The 22,104-nt window shown below is 42.7% G+C and overlaps 1 protein-coding gene across 6 annotated transcripts in view; it reads right to left on the bottom strand.

Annotated features, from left to right (window-relative positions):
- Positions 1-22,104, bottom strand: part of pde8a (phosphodiesterase 8A) — a 180,722-nt gene that overhangs the window by 58,767 nt on the left and 99,851 nt on the right. For 5 of the 6 annotated variants that reach the window (XR_012096766.1, XM_073032809.1, XM_073032805.1 and 2 more), the window contains 7 exons: positions 13,943-14,031; positions 12,904-12,952; positions 12,772-12,820; positions 9,409-9,483; positions 7,104-7,174; positions 6,673-6,834; positions 5,599-5,644 (listed from right to left, as the gene is read on the bottom strand). Coding sequence is in view for 5 of the 6 variants with exons in the window: in XM_073032809.1 (XP_072888910.1) it covers positions 5,599-5,644; positions 6,673-6,834; positions 7,104-7,174; positions 9,409-9,483; positions 12,772-12,820; positions 12,904-12,952; positions 13,943-14,031 (541 nt within the window). In the remaining variant the exon portion in view is untranslated. The remainder of the gene's footprint in view (positions 1-5,598; positions 5,645-6,672; positions 6,835-7,103; positions 7,175-9,408; positions 9,484-12,771; positions 12,821-12,903; positions 12,953-13,942; positions 14,032-22,104) is intronic. The other variant, XM_073032807.1, reaches the window with a different exon arrangement.

The following is a 22,104-nucleotide window of genomic DNA, read 5'->3' as shown; positions in this document are numbered from 1 at the left end:
GGGGGTCCAGTGAGGGGGGCAGCAGGGTCTTGATATGCCTCATGACAAGCATCTCGAAACATTTCATGATGTGAGTGCAACGGGACGGTAGTCATTTAGGCAGGACACTGAAGACTTCTTCGGCATCGGGATGATGGTGGCGGCCTTGAAGCACGTTGGAACGGTGGCGCTGCTCAGGGAGATGTTGAAGATGTCAGTGAGAACATCTGCTAGCTGGTCTGCACATCCTCTGAGCACTCTACCAAGGATGTTGTCTGGTCCAGCAGCCTTCCGTGGGTTGACCCTGCACAGGGTTCTTCTCATATCGGCCACGGTAAGACACAGCACCTGGTCATTTGTAAGAGGGGTGGACTTCCTTGCCACCACGTCATTTTCTGCCTCAAACCAGGCGTAGAAGTTATTCAGCGCATCTGGGAAGGAGGCATCACCTGCACAGTCAGGTGATGTCCTGGATGCCCTTCCACATGCGCCGCGTGTCGCCGCTGTCCTGGAAGTGGCTGTAGATTAGCTGGGCATGTGCACGCTTTGCCCCTCTGATGGCTCGGGACAGTTTGGCCCCTTGCTGTTGTTAGGGCTGCCTTGTCGCCTGTTTTGAAGGCGGAGTCGCGGGTCCTCAGCAGCGCACACACCTCCGCCGTCATCCATGGCTTCTGGTTAGCGCGTATAGTGATGGTCTTGGACAGAGTAACATCATCAATGCACTTGCTGATGTAGCTGGTCACTGATGCTGTGTACTCCTCTAAGTTGGTAGAGTCACCATCGGTTGCAGCCTCCCTGAACATGTGCCAGTCAGTGTGCTCAAAGCAGTCTTGACGAGCAGAGATGGCTCCTGCTGGCCAGGTTTTCACCTGCTTCTGAACTGGTCTGGAGCACCTGACGAGTGGTCTGTATGCTGGGATTAGCATAACAGAGATGTGGTCTGAGTAACCGAGGCTGGGGCGGGGCTCTGCCCGGTACACATCTGGGATGTTTGTATAAGCAAGGTCCAACGCATTCTCCCCTCTTGTTGCAAAGTCCACATACAGATGGAATTTGGGGAACACTGACTTAAGGTTCGCGTGGTTAAAATCACCAGCGACAATAAATAGTCCATCAGGGTGTGTGTTCTGCAGTTCGCTAATAGCCCCGTACAGCTCCTGAATGCATGAACTTCCAGTGAGCACTTGGTAAAGGCTCACAAGAAATTACGAAATACCTTCCTACACTGAAGGCAAAACATACAGTATGGAGTGATTTGTTGAGGAATAAAGTTAACTAATTTAATTGATTTTATTTCTTACATCCTTCACATACATGAAGAATAAAAATCTTTATGTTAAGTAACAAAGTATTTCCCTGGTACTTGGAGTCTAGAACAAGGTAAAATAAAATTCTCGCCAAAAAATGTACTTTTAACCGCCAGCTTAATCAAATTAATATTTTCCAGCTGCCGTGGTGGAATTTGAATTCACTTCCCTTGAAGATATTCCAGGCTTCAGTTTCCTACCTAGTAATTTAGCAACTTTACCAAAGACGTCATTTCTGTTAGGGACAAAACTCTATAGAATTAAATACACAGTCCGGTATGATCTAATGGACAAGCTCAAGAAGGTAAGTGGCTTTCTTCTATTCTAAGACAAGTGAGCCAAAGAAATAGAGTCTAGTGAATAGAGCACAAATGACTTACATTTATTGTATTAAAAATAATCAAAATAAATAAATGGAATAATGCTCTATATCTGTGGCTATGAAAGTAATTAAGCATTGTTCGAATCTGCTCTTGAAATTAGAGTTACAACATTTAAATGCAAGAACTTTTGCGATACATAAATAACAGAAGTCATGAATTTTCTCTCCAAAAGCTGCAGATACTAAGTCAATCTAAAGATCAGGATTGATAAATTAGATCGGAACACGCAGCAACACAGAGTAAATGTGGGGCAAGACAGCATCTATACTTTATTAAGAGTTTGAAGAGATTTAGCATGTCAACAAATTCACTCAAAAACTTCTATAGTTGTACCGTGGAGAGCATTCTGACAGGCTGCACAGGACTGAAAGAAGGTTGTAAATCTAGTCAGCTCCATCTTAGGTACTAGCCTACAAAGTGCTTAGGACATCTTTAGGGGTGGTGTCTCAGAAAGCAGCATCCATTATTAAGGACCTCCAGCACACAGGGCATGCCCTTTTCTCACTGTTACCTTTTCTCAGGTAGGAGGTACAGAAGCCTGAAGGCACACACTCAGCGATTCAGGAACAGCTTCTTCCCCTCTGCCATCCAATTCCTAAATGAACATTGAATCTTTGGACACAACCTCACTTTAAAAAAAAAATAGAGTATTTCTGTTTTTGCACTTTTTTTTAAACCATAAATTCCGGTGTATAAGCCGAGAATTTGGCCCTAAATTTTGATCCTAAAATTAGGGGGTCGGCTTATACAGAGGATGCCAACTTTGGAAAAATGAATACACGGAAGACAAGTCATATTTATTGGCTGTTTTTGAGTCAAAGTTGTTCCACTGTCAACGCATGAATTCTTTGAATGGTTTGTTTAAACTCTCATCTAATGGCTGGAACACGGACATCAAACCACCGGGGATGACTGCAATGTCCATATTTTCAGCTTTCAATGTTGTTTTGTCTCACCTGACAAGTGCGCTTTGAACATGTCCCAGACAAGTAGCAACTTTTCCTTCCTGACACCTTCGGGACGTTGATGCCACACCTCTTTAACCCACTTCAAGCAACCCGCTTCATCCATCCAGCAGCGTTCTTGAACGTAAACAACACCCCGTGGGAATTTTCTGAGCAATCTTTGTTTTTTTGTCTCAACACAAGATCACGTCTATTCATAAATCGGGTGCACCAACTTCATGTAGCTTTGAAATTTTCACTGACCTCATGGTGTTTTTCGTCCTATTTCAACGCTTGACCTCGAATCATTTCTCTGGTAACAATGTATCCAGACGATTGCTGGTGATTCACCAACTCTAAAATTTTTTCTTCTAGTTCTAACCATTGGCATGTTTTCCCGCGGTTTGCACATTTTGTCTTTGGCATTTCCCTCAGCATGTTCTCTGCCTTTCTCCACTCTCTCACTTGTTTCTCATTTACACTACACTTCTTAGCAGCTGCAGAATAATTTGTTCCTTTAGCAAAATCAACAACCTTCAGCTTGAAGCCAGCATCATATTACATTTGTTTTAATCTTTTGTACATGGTGATTGCAAACTCAATACTGAGTACACATACTGATCCCGCCACCCCATGTTATGTTTTAACGAGATTACGATGGGCGCTAAATGGTTTCACAGGGGTTGCATTTCAGCAGATTCTTTTCCATTGGAAACCTAATCCAAAATTTCTCCCCGATTTATTTAATAAGAATTCGCCTATAACGCTCCCTAGAACTTAACCAGTACTTCAACAGATTTGACACTGTAGCCCCTGCCCATCCCCCACATGATTCATCTGTTGTCGGCCCCCAATCAACACATACTCCACTCTCCCCTCCTACCCCTCCTCACAGCCCCCACCCTGCTCTCGTGACTACACCCCTCCCACACCTGAAACTACCACAGTGGGTTTCACAGCTGAACAGGTGAGAAGACAGCTGAAACGTCTCCACCCAAGCAAGGCTGCAGGCCCGGATGCTGTCAGCCCCAGGGTGCTCAAAGCCTGTGCCCCCCAGCTATGTGGAGTACTTCACCATGTCTTCAACCTGAGCCTGAGTCTACAGAGGGTTCCTGTGCTGTGGAAGAATTCCTGCCTCGTCCCTGTACTGAAGACACCACGCCCCAGTGGCTCCAATGACTACAGACCGGTGGCATTGACCTCCCACATCATGGACCCTGGAGAGACTTGTTCTAGAGCAGCTCCGGCCTATGGTTAGGCCACACTTAGACCCCCTCCAGTTCACTTATCAGCCCCGACTAGGAGTTGAGGATGCCATCGTCTACCTGCTGAACCGTGTCTACGCCCACCTGGACAAGCCGGCGAGCACTGTGAGGGTCATGTTTTTTGACTTCTCCAGTGCATTCAACACCATCCGCCCTGCTCTGCTGGGTGAGAAGCTGATGGTGATGCAGGTGGATGCTTCCCTGGTGTCATGGATTATTGATTACCTGACTGGCAGACCACAGTACATGTGCTTACAACACTGTGTGTCAGACAGAGTGGTCAGCAGCACTGGGGTTCCACAGGGGACTGTCCTGTCTCCCTTTCTCTTCACCATCTACACCTCGGACTTCAGCTACAATACAGAGTCTTGCCGTCTTCAGAAGTTTTCTGATGACTCTGCCATACTTGGATGCATCAGCAAGGGAGATGAGGCTGAGTACAGGGCGACGGTGGGAAACTTTGTCACATGGTACGAGCAGAATCATCTGCAGCTTAATGTGAAAAAGTCTAAGGACCGGTGGTGGACCTGAGGAGGGCTAAGGCGCCAGTGACTCCTGTTTCCATCCAAGGGGTCAGTGTGGACATGGTGGAGGATTACTAATACCTGGGGATACGAATGGACAATAAACTGGACTGGTCAAAGAACACTCGAGATACGAAGGGTCAGAGCCGTCTCTATTTCCTGAGGAGACAGGTCTTTTAACATCTGCCTGATGATGTTGAGGATGTTCTATGAGGCTGTGGTGGCCAGTGCTATCATGTTTACTGTTGTGTGCTGGGGCAGCAGGCTGCAGGTAGCAGACACCAACAGAATCAACAAACTTATTCATAAGGCCAGTGATGTTGTGGGGGTGGAACTGGACTCCCTGACGGTGGTGTCTGAAAAGAGGATGCTGTCCAAGTTGCATGCCATCTTGGACAATGACTCCCATCCACTCCATAATGTACTGGTTAGGCACAGGAGTACATTCAGCCAGAGACTCATTCCACCGAGATATAACACTGAGCGTCATAGGAAGTCATTCCTAACTGTGGCCATCAAACTTTACAACTCCTCCCTTGGACTGTCAGACACCCTGAGCCAATAGGCTGGTCCTGGACTTATTTCCACTTGGCATGATTAACTTATTATTTAATTATTTATGGTTTTATATTGCTATATTTCTTCACTATTCTTGGTTGGTGCGACTGTAACGAAACCCAATTTCCCTCGGGAACAATAAAGTATGTCTGTCTGTCTGCAATGTGTAGGTCTGTTTTCTTAGCAGGTACTGGTTCACAATTTCCAGGTTCCAGACCCAGCAAAGCTGAGTAACGGCATGTGAGATCTTGTGATCTTTTCCGGTTAAATCAAAAACCTCTACAAAAGGGGTCGGCTTATACTCTGAGTTGGTCTGTACTCCGGAATATACGGTAATCTATTCCATATACATACATAATTGATTTGTTTATTATTATTCTTTTTTCTCTCTGCTAGATTATGTATTCCATTGAACTGCTGCTGCTAAGTTAACAAATTTCACATTACATGCCAGTGATAATTAATCTGATTCTGATTGATAATGCAACAGAGTGAAACGGGGTCACGGTCATCTCTTCCTTCATTGCCCTTGTCACTACAAACCCCATACTAATTAATACCCAGAAGGCCTTAGTAATCAACCTCATAAGAAAACTCAAAACCAGATAGGAAACACTGATAAAAGTACACCAACTTACTTTTACTGAAGATGTACTCATGTCCAGATGGTTTCCGCAAGCCATCCTACAGACACCAAGAGAGGAGAGTTACATGGTCACGCCATTACTCAATAATCTGTTACGTGAAGCACCAACAATATTGCACTTTTATTGAGAATGCTTTCGGATTGAACAAGTACCAGTCAGCTGTTAGTGCTGGAGTCCAGAATAGCAGCTCCATTTCTTGAAATATCTTCATTTGCTAAAGATTACACAAAGCAAAGTAGCCAATGTCTCCTCACCCACTTGGTGATGTCTTGACCCTTGAGAATGACATGTGGGAGCTGAAGGTCACTGAACCCTTGTCTCAAACATCATTTAAAATCAGGTGAATCAATAAAAGTTGTTACTTCAACACTTAGGAGGAAATTATAGTGTCAGGCTTGGGATATGATGCACTCCTTTTACCCTTGTGAAAAAGCAACAGATGAATAAGAAGCACTCCCCTTGCCAGCACAACCCACCTGTCATCATTCATCATTGTAAAGGGGGTGAACAAAGGGAAGGGATGACTAGGTGGATGGGTGAGTATATGTGGGTTACCTGAAATTGAAAAATTTAGTATTAGTACCATGGGGCTGTAGACTACCCACAAAATGAGCGACATTTTCTTCCAGTTTGCATTCGGCCTTTCCATAGCAACAGAGAAGTTCAGGGTCAGCCTGAGAGTGGGTAGGCGGGGTAAAATGAAAACCAATGGGTGTGTTGCTCTGGTGTTGTCCCACACACACATCCATCTTCTCCCTACGCTCACTTCCCCCTCCCCATTACCCCACCTGGTTCCAACCTCTTACTAATCAGCCTCTATGGCAGACATCCACAATGCTCTGGCGATCTTTCCTCTTCCCTCTCAGACCCAATGCAGGACCTTACACCTTGTCCCTCCACAAATGCTGCTTGACCTATTGAGTTGTTTCAGTGTTGTTCCTGTCTTCAGTATCTGCGGTCTCTTTTGTCCTCTGTATTCAGTTTAACAAATACACTGAAAGGTTTCTCAAGTTCCACAGAATTTTGTGAAATGATTCTAAAGAACATTGTTCAAAGCGAACTTACTGACATCAAGCCATCGACCAGATCGCTGGCGTGTGGGTCCTCATCCTTGTCAAGCTGTGGAGAGTACAATTCTGTGGTTCGGAGGATTTCCAATACACGATCCAAGGCTTCAGCCACTCCTTCAGAGCTGTTCTCTTGTGCCACATTTATTATATTTATTACCTTCAAATGAAGTTTAACAGACTGATTATCCCACTGGATTTGCTTCAAACCAATGCCATGCTATTTACAATCAGTAGCCAAAAAAACTGGCAACACATCACCCGCAGTTCTATGTAAGCAGACCACCACAATAAGCATGGCTGTAACTCTGTGTACACAAAGTATTCATTCCATTGCACATTCATTATTTTATACCAGTTTAAGAAAAATATAATTTAATCACTTTAAAATAACTGATTACATCAGAACTAATTTCCCGTTAGTTCTACCTTGGTAATTGGTGCCTCAATGGTCATGGAATGTATCCTAGCAATAGAGGATCTCCTAGCCTGGTTGCTACCTGTGTAATGAACAAAGAAACAAATAAAATCTAAAAAGTAATGAACTTGTGCAGAATGCATCTCCTACAATTTTTCTGCACCTCATATTGACCTTTACTCTGGATTCTGTGAAGAACTGGTAGTGGTCAAAGTAACTGGCAAAGATTCTAAGGTGGCGTTTAAAACCATTTTAAATTAGGAAGTCAAATGGTATGCTGGCTTTTATTACAGAGGCATTGACTGCATGAGTAAAGATGTCATACTGCAGTTACTGAATAACTGTGCTTGAAAAATTACAGCTTTGGTCAATAGACAGTAGGTGCAGGAGTAGGCCATTTGGCCCTTCTAGCCAGCACCGCCATTCACTGTGATCATGGCTGATCATACACAATCAGTACCCCGTTCCTGCCCTCTCCCCATATCCCTTGACCCCGCTATCTGTAAGAGCTCATCTTGCCTAAAAACACACTTGCCATGCAGAATGGGTGACAGATTCACAAGAATGGTTCCTGGGATACTAGGTTTGAACGTACAAAGATAGATCAAATAGATTTGGCCTGTACTCCCTGCAGTTTACAAGAATGAGAGGATCTATTTCAATCTTAGAAAATTCCTACATGGCTCAACAACACAGACATAGATCTTTCCTCCAAATGAGGTTCAGAGGGTTACAATCTCAACCTTAGAGGTAGGCAAAGACCAGGACGAGAAAGAGCTTCTTTTCAGAGAGTGTTGAATTCTTGTGATTCCGTTACCTGTCAGCAATTTAATCAAAACTGAGACCAATAGATTTACGGAAATTAAGGGATTTAAGATGACATTGAAGGACAATGGTCTGGATTAGTGAGCATACCTGAAACGTCAGATGATCTACTCTCAACTCTTACACTCTGTTATTCCCTACTATCTAAGGAAAGATGGTGCTAACAAACTTTTGAGGTGGTAACACAGAGGTTCATTAAGGGTAGCACCTACGATTGGTCGACATAGATTTTGACTGACCAATCAGAAGAACCCTTAAAAGGGGCATGGGTTCATCATTTGGGTCCGTGAGAGAAGGCAAAGGGAAAAGAAGTTTTAGTGAACAGAGGCTGTCTGCAGTGAAGTTCAACAAGGTGCACATTAGGTTAGTGATTTGTTGCAGTATATATCAAAGATTTAGGTTTCAACACAAGGCTCATAATCAGGAATGTGTCCATACTGGCAACATATTTGGCATTGAGGAAAAGTGATAAATTGCAGAAAGATATGAACTGATGGGTCAGGTGAAGAGGGAAACATCGAACAGAATATAGTCCATGTAATGGAATTAGGAGGGGCAAATGAAGGAAGTTTATGATACATAACAGGACAGAAGGGAGTAGAATACAGCAGTTAGGAAGACAGCAAAAATCAGCATACAGGATACCCTTCCCCTGAAGCAATTTCTCACCCATCCTAAATTGCCAGCTCCATGTCAACTGTCTGACCTTATAACTAAATCCTCCAACACAGCCAGTTTAAAAATACTCTAAAATGCATCACATTAGATCCCAAAATAAAACTGGAGTCACAGTTGATGCAATATGTAAATAACTTGAGTGTTTGAAATATAATTTCTGAGAGACTTTTAAGGAGTATTTCATTTTTCAGGGTCCAAAACTACTCATCCTGTCCGGTATTTTTAGAAAAGACTGGAAGATGAATAGGTTATTCAACAAATCAAGCTCTCAGGGTTGATCCAGTCTGACCTCAGCACCATTCACGCATGCTCTCCCTGGACTTCTCTGTAGCTCATGCCTGTCAGACTCCACCGTGAATATATTCCACAACTCTCAGGGAGGCAGGGGAAGAATCCAAAAAATTATAACTCCAAAATTATAACTCATCTCCTTTATAAGTGGACAACTGATTATCCTGAAACCATGTTTTCTGGTTACAGATATGCCGACCAGGAGAAACATCACATATGTCAAGTTATCATTTCTCCACAGAATCAGATGTTTCAATAAGACCACTCTTCAGTCTTCTATATTTGATAGAATATCGGGCAAACCCTCTATTCCTGAGCCCCAGGAATCAGACCAGTAACCTTCTATACACTGCCTCCAGTGCAAAAATATTATTCTTCAAATACACAGGCCAAAACTGCACAGTATTACAGGTGCAGGCTCAGTGTCTCCAACTTTGCACCAAACTTTTTATACTCTGGCATGCACACACCTACAATAAATGGACAGCAGAGGTTATTGCAACCTTGCTGCAAGTCACATACCATCACTCCCTCGTGATGTGTTGGATCTGACATCAGAACTTTTCCTCCTGCCTTTGTACTTTGAAGTACAGATCTCTAGAAAAGAAGCAACAAACTGTTAAAAAGACATCAGCAACAGCTGCAGGAACGCTTTCAATGACTTGTTAAATGCATGTGTACTATACAAGTGCACAACAATGCGCAATTACTAACAATGGCAGTGTGGTCGGGGAGGGGCTCTTCTGCTGAGCTCTAACTTCACACACCACACTTTCCTGACACCAAGACATTGCAGTCTAGCCCACAGATCCCCAGCTATCATCACTATCAACCAATATCAACCATTCTAAAGTGAACACCAACTCCTTATTCCTCTTTTGCACCACTGTCCCGATGAAGAGTCACAGCCCAAGATGTCAACTCCATTGATGCTGCCTGACCTGATGAGTTCCTCTAGCATTTTGTGTGAATTGCTCAGGATTTCCAGCATCTGTAGAATTTTTTGTGTTTAAACAGCAAGAGCTCTTTCTGTAACATACTTTGCACTGTACTGTGACCACAAAATAACAAACTTCCCGGCATAGATCAGTGATAATAAACCTGATTCCAATCTTCCAGCTAAGTACAGTTGATAAGGATGAGGTTTCAGGGTTCTAAGAGGCACACGATGAAACAGGCTAAAGTCAGCATGGTTTCCTTAAGGAGAAATCTTGCTTGATGAATCTATTGGAATTCTTTGAGGAAATAACAGACAGGATAGACAAAGAATAATCTGTGATTGTTGTTTACTTGGATTTTCAGAGGGTTTTTGACAAGGTGCCACACATGAGGCTTCTTAACAAGGCAAGAGGCCAAGATATTACAGGAAAGATACGAGCATGGATAGAAGAATGGCTACTGGCAGGAGGCAAAGAGTGGGAGCAAAAGGGACCATTTTTGGTTGGCTGCTGGTGAGTACTGATGTTCTGCAGGAGCTGTTTTTTTCACATTATATGTTAATGACCAGGATGATGCACCTGTACTTGCTGGAGTATAGAAGAATAAGGGGGATTTCATTGAAACCTACCAAATATTGAAAGGCCTAGAGTGGATGCAGAGAGGATATTTCCAAGTGAGGGGATCTAGGACCAGAAGGCACAGCCTCAGAATAAAAAGTCATCCCTTTAGAATAGAGATGAGGAGAAATTTCTTTAGCTGGGGGTGGTTATTCTGTGAAATCCATTGTCACAGGCAGATGTGGAGGCCAGGTCATTGGCTTCAAAGGTTGACAGGCTCATGATTAGTAAGGGTGTCAATGGCTATGGGGTGAAGGGAGGAGAATAAAGAGAAGGGAAAATAAGTCAGCCATGATCAAAAGGTGAGGCAAACTCGATGGACTGAATGGCCTAATCTGTTCTTATGTCTTACAAAAGATTAAAAGCTTTCATCTGGGGTAAGGTTTGAACAGAGTCCAAAGTTCAGACTGGGCTCATTAATAAGACAATTGTTAACTTCACATCAAGACCAAGTAAAAGTTGTGAACTTATTCTAACAGCTCACTAGAGCTCCTTGACTGAGTCCAATGTGTTACTTCCATTAACTTTTGTTACTGGTGGACATTACTACAGAAAATAGAGCAGCTTCGGTGGCAGGAGGATAAGTAAGCAAAGGACTGGATCTTGAGCCAATTCCCCAAAAACAGGAGATAAAGGCACTCTTTCCTTGACAGCATGTAATGCAGTGCCACAAAGACCAAGGAATCACATTCAAGAACAGTTAGCAAAGGGGGAACAAGACAAATACCTGAAGGGGAACACTTATAAAGATAAGGAATAAGTTTGAGCACTTGCAAACAGCTAGCAGGGATGTTCAACTGGTTCCGTTCATTATCAGAGAATGTATACAGTATACCACCCGAATACTTTTCTTTGCAGACATCTGCTAAAAAACAGAACCCCAACAGAAAAACGTTAGGACCTCAAAGCACCTCTCCCTCTCCCCCGCAAAAGCAACAGCAAGCAAAGCATCATCCTCTCTCTTCCCAACTCCCCCCCACCGTTTCAGCAGAGCCTCAGTGCCCACCACCTAACAAGCAACAGCAAGGTACACAGAGACCATGATCTCCAGTCAACAAAAACTATTGTCTACCTGACACTCTCTCTCTCTCTCTCACTAACAAGGGTCAGAGAGATAGCACCCAGTTTTCCCCACAGCGAAAGGGGAAATTGACGGTCACTGTTATAGTCAGTCTGTTGCATCACTTTTTATTCTGAGATTCCTGACTCAAGAATCAGCAGCAAACTCTCCCCTCCCCCCCCCCCATTGAGAGAGAGTGCAACCTCTCAACTACAGAAACTCTGCCCATACATGCACTGCAGCAAAATCCTGATTTTCAATCTCCCGCAATGCCTCAGTTGGCAACACCAGCCGGGAATCAGTCGTACACAGGGCCACACCACGGAGGCACCATCTTCCAAGCTGCGCCCAGAGAATGTCAGAAAATGGTTGGCCAACATGCTCCAGGAATGGGAACTCATTCGCCGTCAAAAAAATAGAGTGCCACTAAAACCAAAGTGATGATGTACTTGGCCTTACTCGGTGCTGTACCATTCAGTGCCTCATTGAACTATACATTTGATTTCATAAATTATGAATAGATTGTTTAGTTTAGCACTGTGGTTATACTTCCTGCTATGCACAAATTAGGATATTGTCATGGGAAACTTCTTACTAAACAGTACAAATTCCAGAAATTGCTGGAAAATATTCACAAAACAGATCTCTGGCATAACTGAATGTGTTGTAACATATTCAATCACTCCTGCATCACATTCTCTCATCCCTCTCCATCATCTAATAGAACATCTCCCATGATGCACCAACAAAACACATGTCCATGCAGTGAGGAACACATTTGCGATCAGCAATAAATGTAGCTTCTCACATTGCGCCCAAATACAGAAACCCCTTTCTCACTTGGGTTAAACTCCTCTTCATTCTAATCAAGATCCTTGCACCATAAGAACATAAGAAATAGGAACAGGGGTAGGCCATCTGGTCTGTCAAGCCTGCACCACCATTCAATATGATCATGCTGATCTGACCATGGACTCATCCCCAGCTACCTGCCTTTTCCCATAGCCCTCAATTCCCTGACTATGCAAAAATCTATTCAACCTTGTCTTAAACATATTTACTGAGGTAGCCTCCACTGCTTCATTGGGCAGAGAATTCTACAGATTCAACACTCTCCAGGAAAAGCAGTTCTTCCTCATCTCTGTCCTAAATCTACTCCCCCAAATCTTGAGGCTATGTCACCAGGTACACCACTGTTAGTAACAACACTGGTACTCAGTTTGCTGCTTCAAGAGATATACAGAAGGAAGACATCGAGGAATACAGTACCTGTTTGTGACTCAACGTGAAATCGATCAGATAATCTGGGCGTGTCAGCCTGTAAAAGCAAACACTGATCACACAAAAGAAACTGCAGCAGAAAACAAGAAAAGGAAGCAGGCACCAAAGACACACACCTACCTTGTTGTCATTACATGGAGTCTTAATAGACACATAGTGTCTAATTTTCCTATGAGAAAAGAAATGCTAATTAGAAATTCCTACGACAAGATTTCACATGACAAGTAGAGCTAAACAAACAATGAGTGGATTCTGGGAGATTTTGCATTTAACCAATACTAAACCTGAAATAGGAAGTCCCTTCAGTAACCAAAAATACCAATTCCATCTGATCAAGATCACGTTTCAATTCTGGTTAGTCCCACCGACTCAGGAAGCAATTTTTACGGTGTTCTATTCTTCAATACCAGGTGCACAGTTCACAGTCAATTCCAACTCTGTAGAGTTGGGCACAATAGCCTAATTCTGCTCCTACGTCTTATGGTCTAACCAGCTACTCTGCAAACATTCATTTTGTCTCAATATAATTCTGAATATCATTTTTTTAAAATATACAGCTTAACTGTCAGTCAATGGAAGTAAAACAGAAATCTAAAACTAAAATAGAAAACAGCATTCACATTAATTATTTTACTTCTTAAAAATCATGTTCCTGTCACACTACATCCTAATTTTAAAAAAACACAAACAGATGGAAGCACAAGCAATTTATTTTCTAAATTATCAGCATTCTAGGTTCAAGTTTTTATCTCCTGATCCTTAAACCTTCTGTTCAATAAATAATTAACCCTCAGTTTTTGAGTATGACAGAATGAGCTGGTGCTAGATCATTCTTCATATCAGATGAGGCATATGAAGCCATGAAGACATACTGGCCTTTGTCACTGGCCACAAATAAACTTTTTCTAATAAATTGTGTTAGCCTTAAATTACTTGAGATTGAAAGGGAAGGAGGAAAAGAACTGAAGCCAGGCATTTACTCAATATACCTCAGAAAGGGGCACAATGTGATTCATTGTGCAAGTTCAAGCAGCTTTGGAATACAGGACAAGTAGTAAAACTTGTATATCATGGTCACAGAGACAGATATACAACACAACCACAAGGCTGAGATACAGTAGTCTGCTTGATGGATCTGATACACATATACTGAACTCACCCTCCCTGTCCTACGACAGGCATTATCCTTGCATTTTGGCGAATGCTATCTCCATTTCTCTTTGTCCCATAGTACATTCCTTGCCATTCCTGAAAGCCACAAGCAGAGACACCTTACACTAAGAATTTACAGACAGGGTTACAATGGTGTAATACATTTTCTTCTGTGTTGAGGGGAATATCTCATAATAGTCAGTGATTCTACTGTCAACGCAAAGATTACAGCTTTGAGGGTGATTTGAACATTCAAGTTCAAATGACTTTCAGCAATCATAACTGAACATAGAATAGTACAGCACACCATATCATGGCTACCATAATGCCAATTTAAACTAATATCTTGGCTGCAATTTATATACCTTCATTTCCCTCCATATTTATTTCAGAATAGTTTAGAACGATACATGTTGCTGTCATATCTGCCTCTGCCACTTCCTCGGCAGCACATTCCAGGCATCCATCACTGTAGACAGCACAAATTGGCGGAGTCATGGATAATGAAGTTGGTTCCCCAACAAGCCCATAGAAAACTGGGTGGGAGCGTTAATCCAGGTAAGTGTCCGGTTATGCACCTTGGCGCCAGAAGTCAACAACTTTATTTTGTAATTTATTGTAATTGTCTTGACCAACCAAGATTCTATCAACCTCTGCCTTAAATATACATACAGACTTAGCCTCCACAGCTGCCTGCAGCAACAAATTCCATGGATTCACCATTCTCTGGCTAAAGAAATTCTTCGTCTCCATTCTAAAAGGAAGTCCCTCCATTCTGAGGCTGTGCCCTCTGGTCTTAGACACTCTCACCATAGTAAACATCTTCTCCATCAAGACCTTTCACCATTTGATAGGTTTCAATTAAGTCACCCTCTTTCTTATGAAGTTCAGTGTACACAGGCCCAGAGCCAAACATTCTTCATATGACAAGCTGTTCATTATAATTTTTGTGAACCTCCTTTGACTCCTCTCCAGAGTCAGCACATCCATGGAAACATAAAACCTACAGCACAATACAGGCCCTTTGGCCCACAATGTTGTGCCGAACATGTACTTACTTTAGAAATTACCTAGGGTTACCCATAGCCATCTATTTTTCTAAGCTCCATTTACCTATCCAGGAGTCTCTTAAAAGACCCTATCGTATCTGCCTCCACCACCGTTGCCAGCAGCCCATTCCACGCAGTCACCACTCTCTGCATTAAAAAAAATTTACTCCTGACATCTCCTCTGTACTTACTTCCAAGCACCTTAAAACCATGCCCTTTCATGCTAGCCATTTTAGCCCTGGGAAAAAGCCTCTGACTATCAAGATCAATACCTCTATCATCTTGCATACCTCTATATCAGGTCACCTCTCATCCTCCATCACACCAAGGAGAAAAAGCCAAGTTCATTTAACCTATTCTCATAAGGCATGCTCCTCAATCCAAGCAACATCCTTGTAAATCTCTGCTGCACCCTTTCTATAGTTTCCACATCCTTTCTGTAGTGAGGTGACCAGAACTAAGCACAGTACTCCAAATGGGGTCTAGCCGAATATCTTATAACTATCATTACCTCACGCCTCTTGAACTCAATCCTAGAGTAGAAGGAGGCCAATGCACCATATGCCTTCTTAACCAGAGTCAACCAGTGCAGCTGCTTTGAGCGCCCTATGGACTCAGACCCCAAGATCCCTCTGATCCTCCACACTGCCAAGAGTCTTGCTATTAATACTATATTCTCCCATCATATTTGACCTATCCTTTCTAAGAGGCCCAAAACTGCTTATAATACTCCAAGTGAAGCCTCACCAGTGCTTTATAAAGTCTCAACATTACATCCTTGATTTTATATTCTAGTCCTCTAGATATGAATGCTAACATCACATTTGCCTTCCTCACCACAGACTCAACCTGCAAATTAACCTTTAGGGAATCTTGCACAAGGATTCCCAAGGCCCTTTGTGTCTCAGATTTTTGTATTTTCTCTCCATTTAGAAAACAGTCAACCCTTTCATTTCTTCTATCAAAGTGTATGATCATACACTTCCCAACACTGTATTCCATCTGCCACTTCTTTACCCATTCTCCTAAAATGTCTGTCCTTCTGTATAGCCGACTTCCTCAGAACTACCTGCCCCTCCACCCATCTTCATATTGTCTGCAATCTTTGCAACATATCCATCAATTTCATCATCCAAATCTTTAACACAAAATGTAAAAAGAATCGGTCTCAACACAGACCCTTGTGGAACACCACTAGTCACCGGCAGCCAACTAACTTTATTCCCAATCCTTGTCTCCTGCCAATCAGTCACTGCTTTATCCATGCTAGAATCTTTCCTGTAATACCAGGTGCTCTTATATTGTAAAGCAGCCTCATTGTGGCACCTTGTCCAAAACCTGAAAATCCAAGCACACAACATCAACCAATTCTCCTTTGTCTATTCCGATTGTTATTTCTTCAAATTCCAATAGATTTGTCAGGCAAGCTTTTCCCTTGAGGAAACCATGCTAAGGCCTATTTTATCATGTGCCTCCAAGTACCCTAAAAACACTTCCTTAACAATTGACTCCAACATCTTCCCAACAACTGAGGTCAGACTAACTGGCCTATAATTTCCTTTCTTCTGCCTCTCTCCCTTCTTGAAGAATGGAGTGATATTTGCAATTTTCCAGTCTTCTGGAACCATTCTAGAATCTAGTAATTCTTGAAAGATGATTACTAATGTCTCCACAATCTCTTCAGCCACCTCCTTCTGAATCCCAAGGTGCACACCATCTGGTACTTACCTACCTTCAGACCTATCATTTTGCCAAGAACCTTTTCCCTGGCAATTGTAACTTCACATACTTCATGACCTCTGAAACTTCCATCATGTTACTAATGTCTTCCACGGTGAAAATTGTTGCAAAATACTTATTCCATTCGTCTGCCATTTCCTTATACCCCATTACCCCTTGTTTTCCAGCGGTCCAATATCCACTCTCATCTTTCTTTTACACTTTACGTATCTGAAGAAATGTTTGTTATCCTCTGTATTATTGGCTAGCTTATTTTTGTATTCCATCTTTACCTTCTTAAAGGATTTTTTTAGTTACCTTCTGTTGGTTTTTAAAAGCTTCCCAATCCTCTAACTTTTCACTAATTTTTGCTCTATCATATGCCCTTTCTTTGGCTTTTATGTTGGCTTTAACTTCTCTTGTTGGTCACAGCTGTTATCTTGCTATTAAAATACTTCTTTCTCTTTGGGATGTATATATTCATGTGTCTTCCGAGTTGCTTTCAGAAATTTCAACCCTTGCCGCTCTGCCAGTGTCCTTTTTCAATCAACTCTGGCCAGCTCCTCCCTCATGTATTTGTAATTTCCTTTACTCCACTATAATACTGATACATCTTACTTTAGCTTCTCCTTCTCAAATTTTAGGGTGAATTTGATTATATTATGATTACTTGCCCCAAGGCTTCTTTTACCTTAAACTCACTAATCAATTCCAGTTCATTGCTCAACACCCAATCCAGAATAGCTGATCCCCTAATGGGCTCAGCCACGAGCTGCTCTAAAGTCATGTTATCAGCATTCTTGAAATTCCTTTTCTAGGTAGAAAGTCGTACCTTCCCTAGAAGAGCTCTCAACCATCCAGAAATCCAACACCAACCTAATTTTCCCAATCTATCCACATATTGAAATCGCCCATGACTATTGTAACATGCCCTTTTGGTACACATGTTCTATCTCCTGTTCTAATTTGTAGACAACATCCTTACTATAGTTTGGGGGTCTGCATACAACACCCAGTGTCTTTTTACCCTTGCAGTTTCTTAGCTCTACCCACAACATTCCTACAACTTCTTTCAAAGAATTTGATTTCATTTTCTTTTAACCAACAAAGCAGCATCACTTTCTCTGCCTTTTTGCCTGTCCTTTTGATACAATGTGTATCTTGGAATTTAAGCTCCCAGCTATAATCTTCTTTCAGCTATGAGTCAGTGATGCCTACATCATACATGCCAATCTGTAACTGTGCTACAAGTTCTGTAAACTTGTTCTTATTCTTATATACAGTTCTTATTCTGTAAACTGCGCACATTCAAATATAACACCTTCAGGTCTGTATTCACACTTTTCAATTTTGTCCACCTTTTAAGTTGCAACTCATCCTATTCACTGCAATTTTGCACTATCAGCCTCTCCTTGCTAGGAGTCTCACTACACATTCCCCCAGTTGTAAACTAACGACCTCATTTTCAGCACTATCACTCTGGTTCCCATTCCCCTGCCAAATTAATTTAAACCCACTTGTACAACTCTAGCCAACCTGCCTGCAAGGGTATTGGACCCCTTCAGGTTCAGGTGTCACCCATCCCTTCCTTCCCCAGGTCGTACCTTCCCCAGAAGAGCCCCCAACCATCCAGAATTCTGAACCCCTGCTCCCTGCACCAGTTCCTCAGTCATGCATTCAACTGCCAAATCATCCTTTTCTTATCCTCACCGGCACGTGGCACAGGCAGCAATCCAGACATTACTATCTGGAGGTCTTGTTTCTCAACTTTCTATCTAGCTCCCTAAAATCTCTCTTCAGGACCTCCTCACCTTGTCTATCAATGTTATTGGTGCCAATATGTATCACAACTTGTATGTATCACAACAATATGTATCCTCACCCTTGAGAATGCCATGAATGCCAAAAAAGGGAATAGACAATAGGTGCAGAAGTAGACCATTCGGCCCTTCAAGCCTGCACCGCCATTCTGAGATCATGGCTGATCATCTACTATCAGTACCCGGTTCCTGCCTTGTCCCCATATCCCTTGATTCCCCTATCCATAAGATACCTATCTAGCTCCTTCTTGAAAGCATCCAGAGAATTGGCCTCCACTGCCTTCCGAGGCAGTGCATTCCAGACCCCCACAACTCTCTGGGAGAAGAAGTTTTTCCTTAACTCTGTCCTAAATGACCTACCCCTTATTCTCAAACCATGCCCTCTGGTACTGGACTCTCCCAGCATCTGGAACATATTTCCTGCCTCTATCTTGTCCAATCCCTTAATAATCTTATATGTTGCAATCAGATCCCCTCTCAATCTCCTTAATTCCAGCGTGTACAAGCCCAGTCTCTCTAACCTCTCTGCATAAGACAGTCCGGACATCCCAGGAATTAACATCCCAGGAAGATAGATTATTTTTTTCCCTTAGGGCAGGAGAGCCTGGAACTAGATGACACATTTTAAGGTGAAAGGGGAAAATTCAGAAAAAGCTTTCAGAAGTCACAGTAGAAGCAGATACAGTTACAATATTTAAAAAGGCATTTGGACAGGTACCTGGATATGAAAGGCATAGAGGATACCCGCCTAATGAAGCAGATGGGTGATTTGCTCAGAAAGACATCATGGTTGACATAGATGAGATGTACTGTACATTCTGTGATTCTACCTGCACTCTTATTGTCTGCTCATGGACTTACCTGTTGCCATCTAAGAAAGTTGAGGATCTTCGTCCCTTCCCAGATATCACCCCTGCATTTTAAACTGTCATAGTTCAAAAATTTCCAAGAATCAACAAGATGTTACCCTTGAAGGAGACTTTGAAAACACTAAAACATCATCTCCATTCACCTGTAAAACTCATGCCCTGAAGGGTAGAGATCACAGCTGCTCAGTGCATCATGCATTTATTCTTGGCTTTGATGTCTTGGTAGGGTCATACAGCACAGAAATTGGCCATTCTGTATCAACCAATGGGCACCCGCTACCATCTTAATCTTCACTTTTCTTTCCAGGAGGTGGAAGTGGTGGTCATCCATGTCCACCTTCACAGGAAGATAGTTCCAAATATATGGAAAGTAACCCATATTTTCTAGAGTGCTGTAAATGCCAGTGAAAAAGCACTGACAATTCACAAAGTCAATAGTTGGTTGGGATAAATATAAACAATTTTCATCTTCCCCCTCTCAGTAACTGATTATGCAGTCCATCTGGACTAAGTGATTTACCCACTTTGCATAGCTAGCCTATTAGTATCTTCTCTTCCCATCTTGTGCTCTCCACAAAAACTTTCATAAGTATATTCCACTTTATGTCCAAGGTAAAGTACATTTAGCTCCTTGCCTGTAGCCTCTGCCTTCAGCAGTAAATTCACAGTTTTCTGTGCACATATATATATATTTTTTACTGTCCACATGCCTGGAGGATTTTTAAACAGTGATTTCCCACTGCCCCTTTTATTTTTAGAGACAGTTTGTACCTGAACTGGAGGAGAACTAATATCTTAGTGGGAAAGTTTGTTAATGCTGCACGTAGGTGATTAAACTAGTTACAGGGGGATGGGAACCAGAGAGCAAGAACAGTTAGTGGAGAGTTTGTGGAGTCAAATGTTAGTTAGACCTCAAAATCAGGAGTCAAAAGGTTGAAAATGGTGCAAATACTGTCCTGAGCAGCATATATTTCAATGCCAGGATATCATGAGAAAAGCAGATAAGCTCAGGGCATGGATTAAAACCTGGAATTATGATGTTGTAGCCTTTAGTGAAACTTGGTTGCAGGAGGGCAAGGATTGGCAGTTCAATATTCCAGGGTTTCTGTTATTTTATATTTGACAGAGTGGGAGGGATTGAAGGAGGAGGGGGTGGCATTACTGGTCAGGGAAAATGTCACTGCAATGCTCCATCAGGATAAAACATACAACATAGAACAGTACAGCACATTACAGGCCCTTCGGCCCACAATGTTGTGCCAACCCTCAAACTCTGCCTCCCATCTAACCCCCCACCTTAAATTCCTCCATATACCTGTCTAGTAGTCTCTTAAACTTCACTAGTGTATCTGCCTCCACCACTGACTCAGGCAGTGCATTCCACGCACCAACCACTCTCTGAGTGAAAAACCTTCCTCTAATATCCCCCTTGAACTTCCCTCCCCTCACCTTAAAGCCATGTCCTCTTGTACTGAGCAGTGGTGCCCTGGGGAAGAGGCGCTGGCTGACCACTCTGTCTATTCCTCTTAATATCTTGTACACCTCTATCATGTCTCCTCTCATCCTCCTCCTCTCCAAAGAGTAAAGCCCTAGCTCCCTTAATCTCTGATCATAATCCATACTCTCTAAACCAGGCAGCATCCTGGTAAATCTCCTCTGTACCCTTTCCAATGCTTCCACATCCTTCCTATACTGAGGCGACCAGAACTGAACACAGTACTCCAAGTGTGGCCTAACTAGAGTCTTATAGAGCTGCATCATTACATCACGTCTCTTAAACTCTATCCCTTGACTTATGAAAGCTAACACCCCATCAGCTTTCTTAACTACCCTATCTACCTGTGAGGCAACTTTCAGGGATCTGTGGACATGTACCCACAGATCCCTCTGCTCCTCCACACTACCAAGTATCCCGCCATTTACTTTGTACTCTGCCTTGGAGTTCGTCCTTCCAAAGTGTACCATCTCACACTTCTCCGGGTTGAACTCCATCTGCCACTTCTCAGCCCACTTCTGCATCCTATCAATATCTCTCTGCAATCTTCGACAATCCTCTACACTATCTACAACACCACCAACCTTTGTGTCATCTGCAAACTTGCCAACCCACCCTTCTACACTCACATCCAGGTTGTTAACAAAAATCACAAAAAGTAGAGGTCCTTGTGGGACACCACTAGTCACAACCCTCAAATCTGAATGTACTCCCTCCACCACAACCCTCTGCCTTCTGCAGGCAAGCCAATTCTGAATCCACCTGGCCAAACATCCCTGGATCCCATGCCTTCTGACTTTCTGAATAAGCCTACTGTGTGGAACCTTGTCAAATCCCTTACTAAAATCCACGTAGATCACATCCACTGCACGACCCTCATCTATATGCCTGGTCACCTCCTCAAAGAACTCTATCAGGCTTGTTAGACACAATCTGCCCTTCACAAAGCCATGTTGACTGTCCCTGATCAGTCCATGATTCTCTAAATGCCCATAGATCTTATCTCCAAGAATCTTTTCCAACAGCTTTCCCACCACAGATGTAAGGCTCACTGGTCTATAACTACCTGGACTATCCCTACCACTTTTTTTGAACAAGGGGACAACATTCGCCTCCCTCCAATCCTCTGGTACCATTCCCATAGACAACTAGGACATAAAGATCCTAGCCAGAGGTTCAGCAATTTCTTCCCTTGCCTCGTGGAGTAGCCTGGGGAA

Source organism: Hemitrygon akajei, chromosome 30, assembly GCF_048418815.1.
Source record: "Hemitrygon akajei chromosome 30, sHemAka1.3, whole genome shotgun sequence".
Lineage (NCBI taxonomy): Eukaryota > Metazoa > Chordata > Chondrichthyes > Myliobatiformes > Dasyatidae > Hemitrygon > Hemitrygon akajei.
Note: the sequence above shows the minus strand (reverse complement) of the source record. Positions and strands in the feature narration are given on the sequence as shown.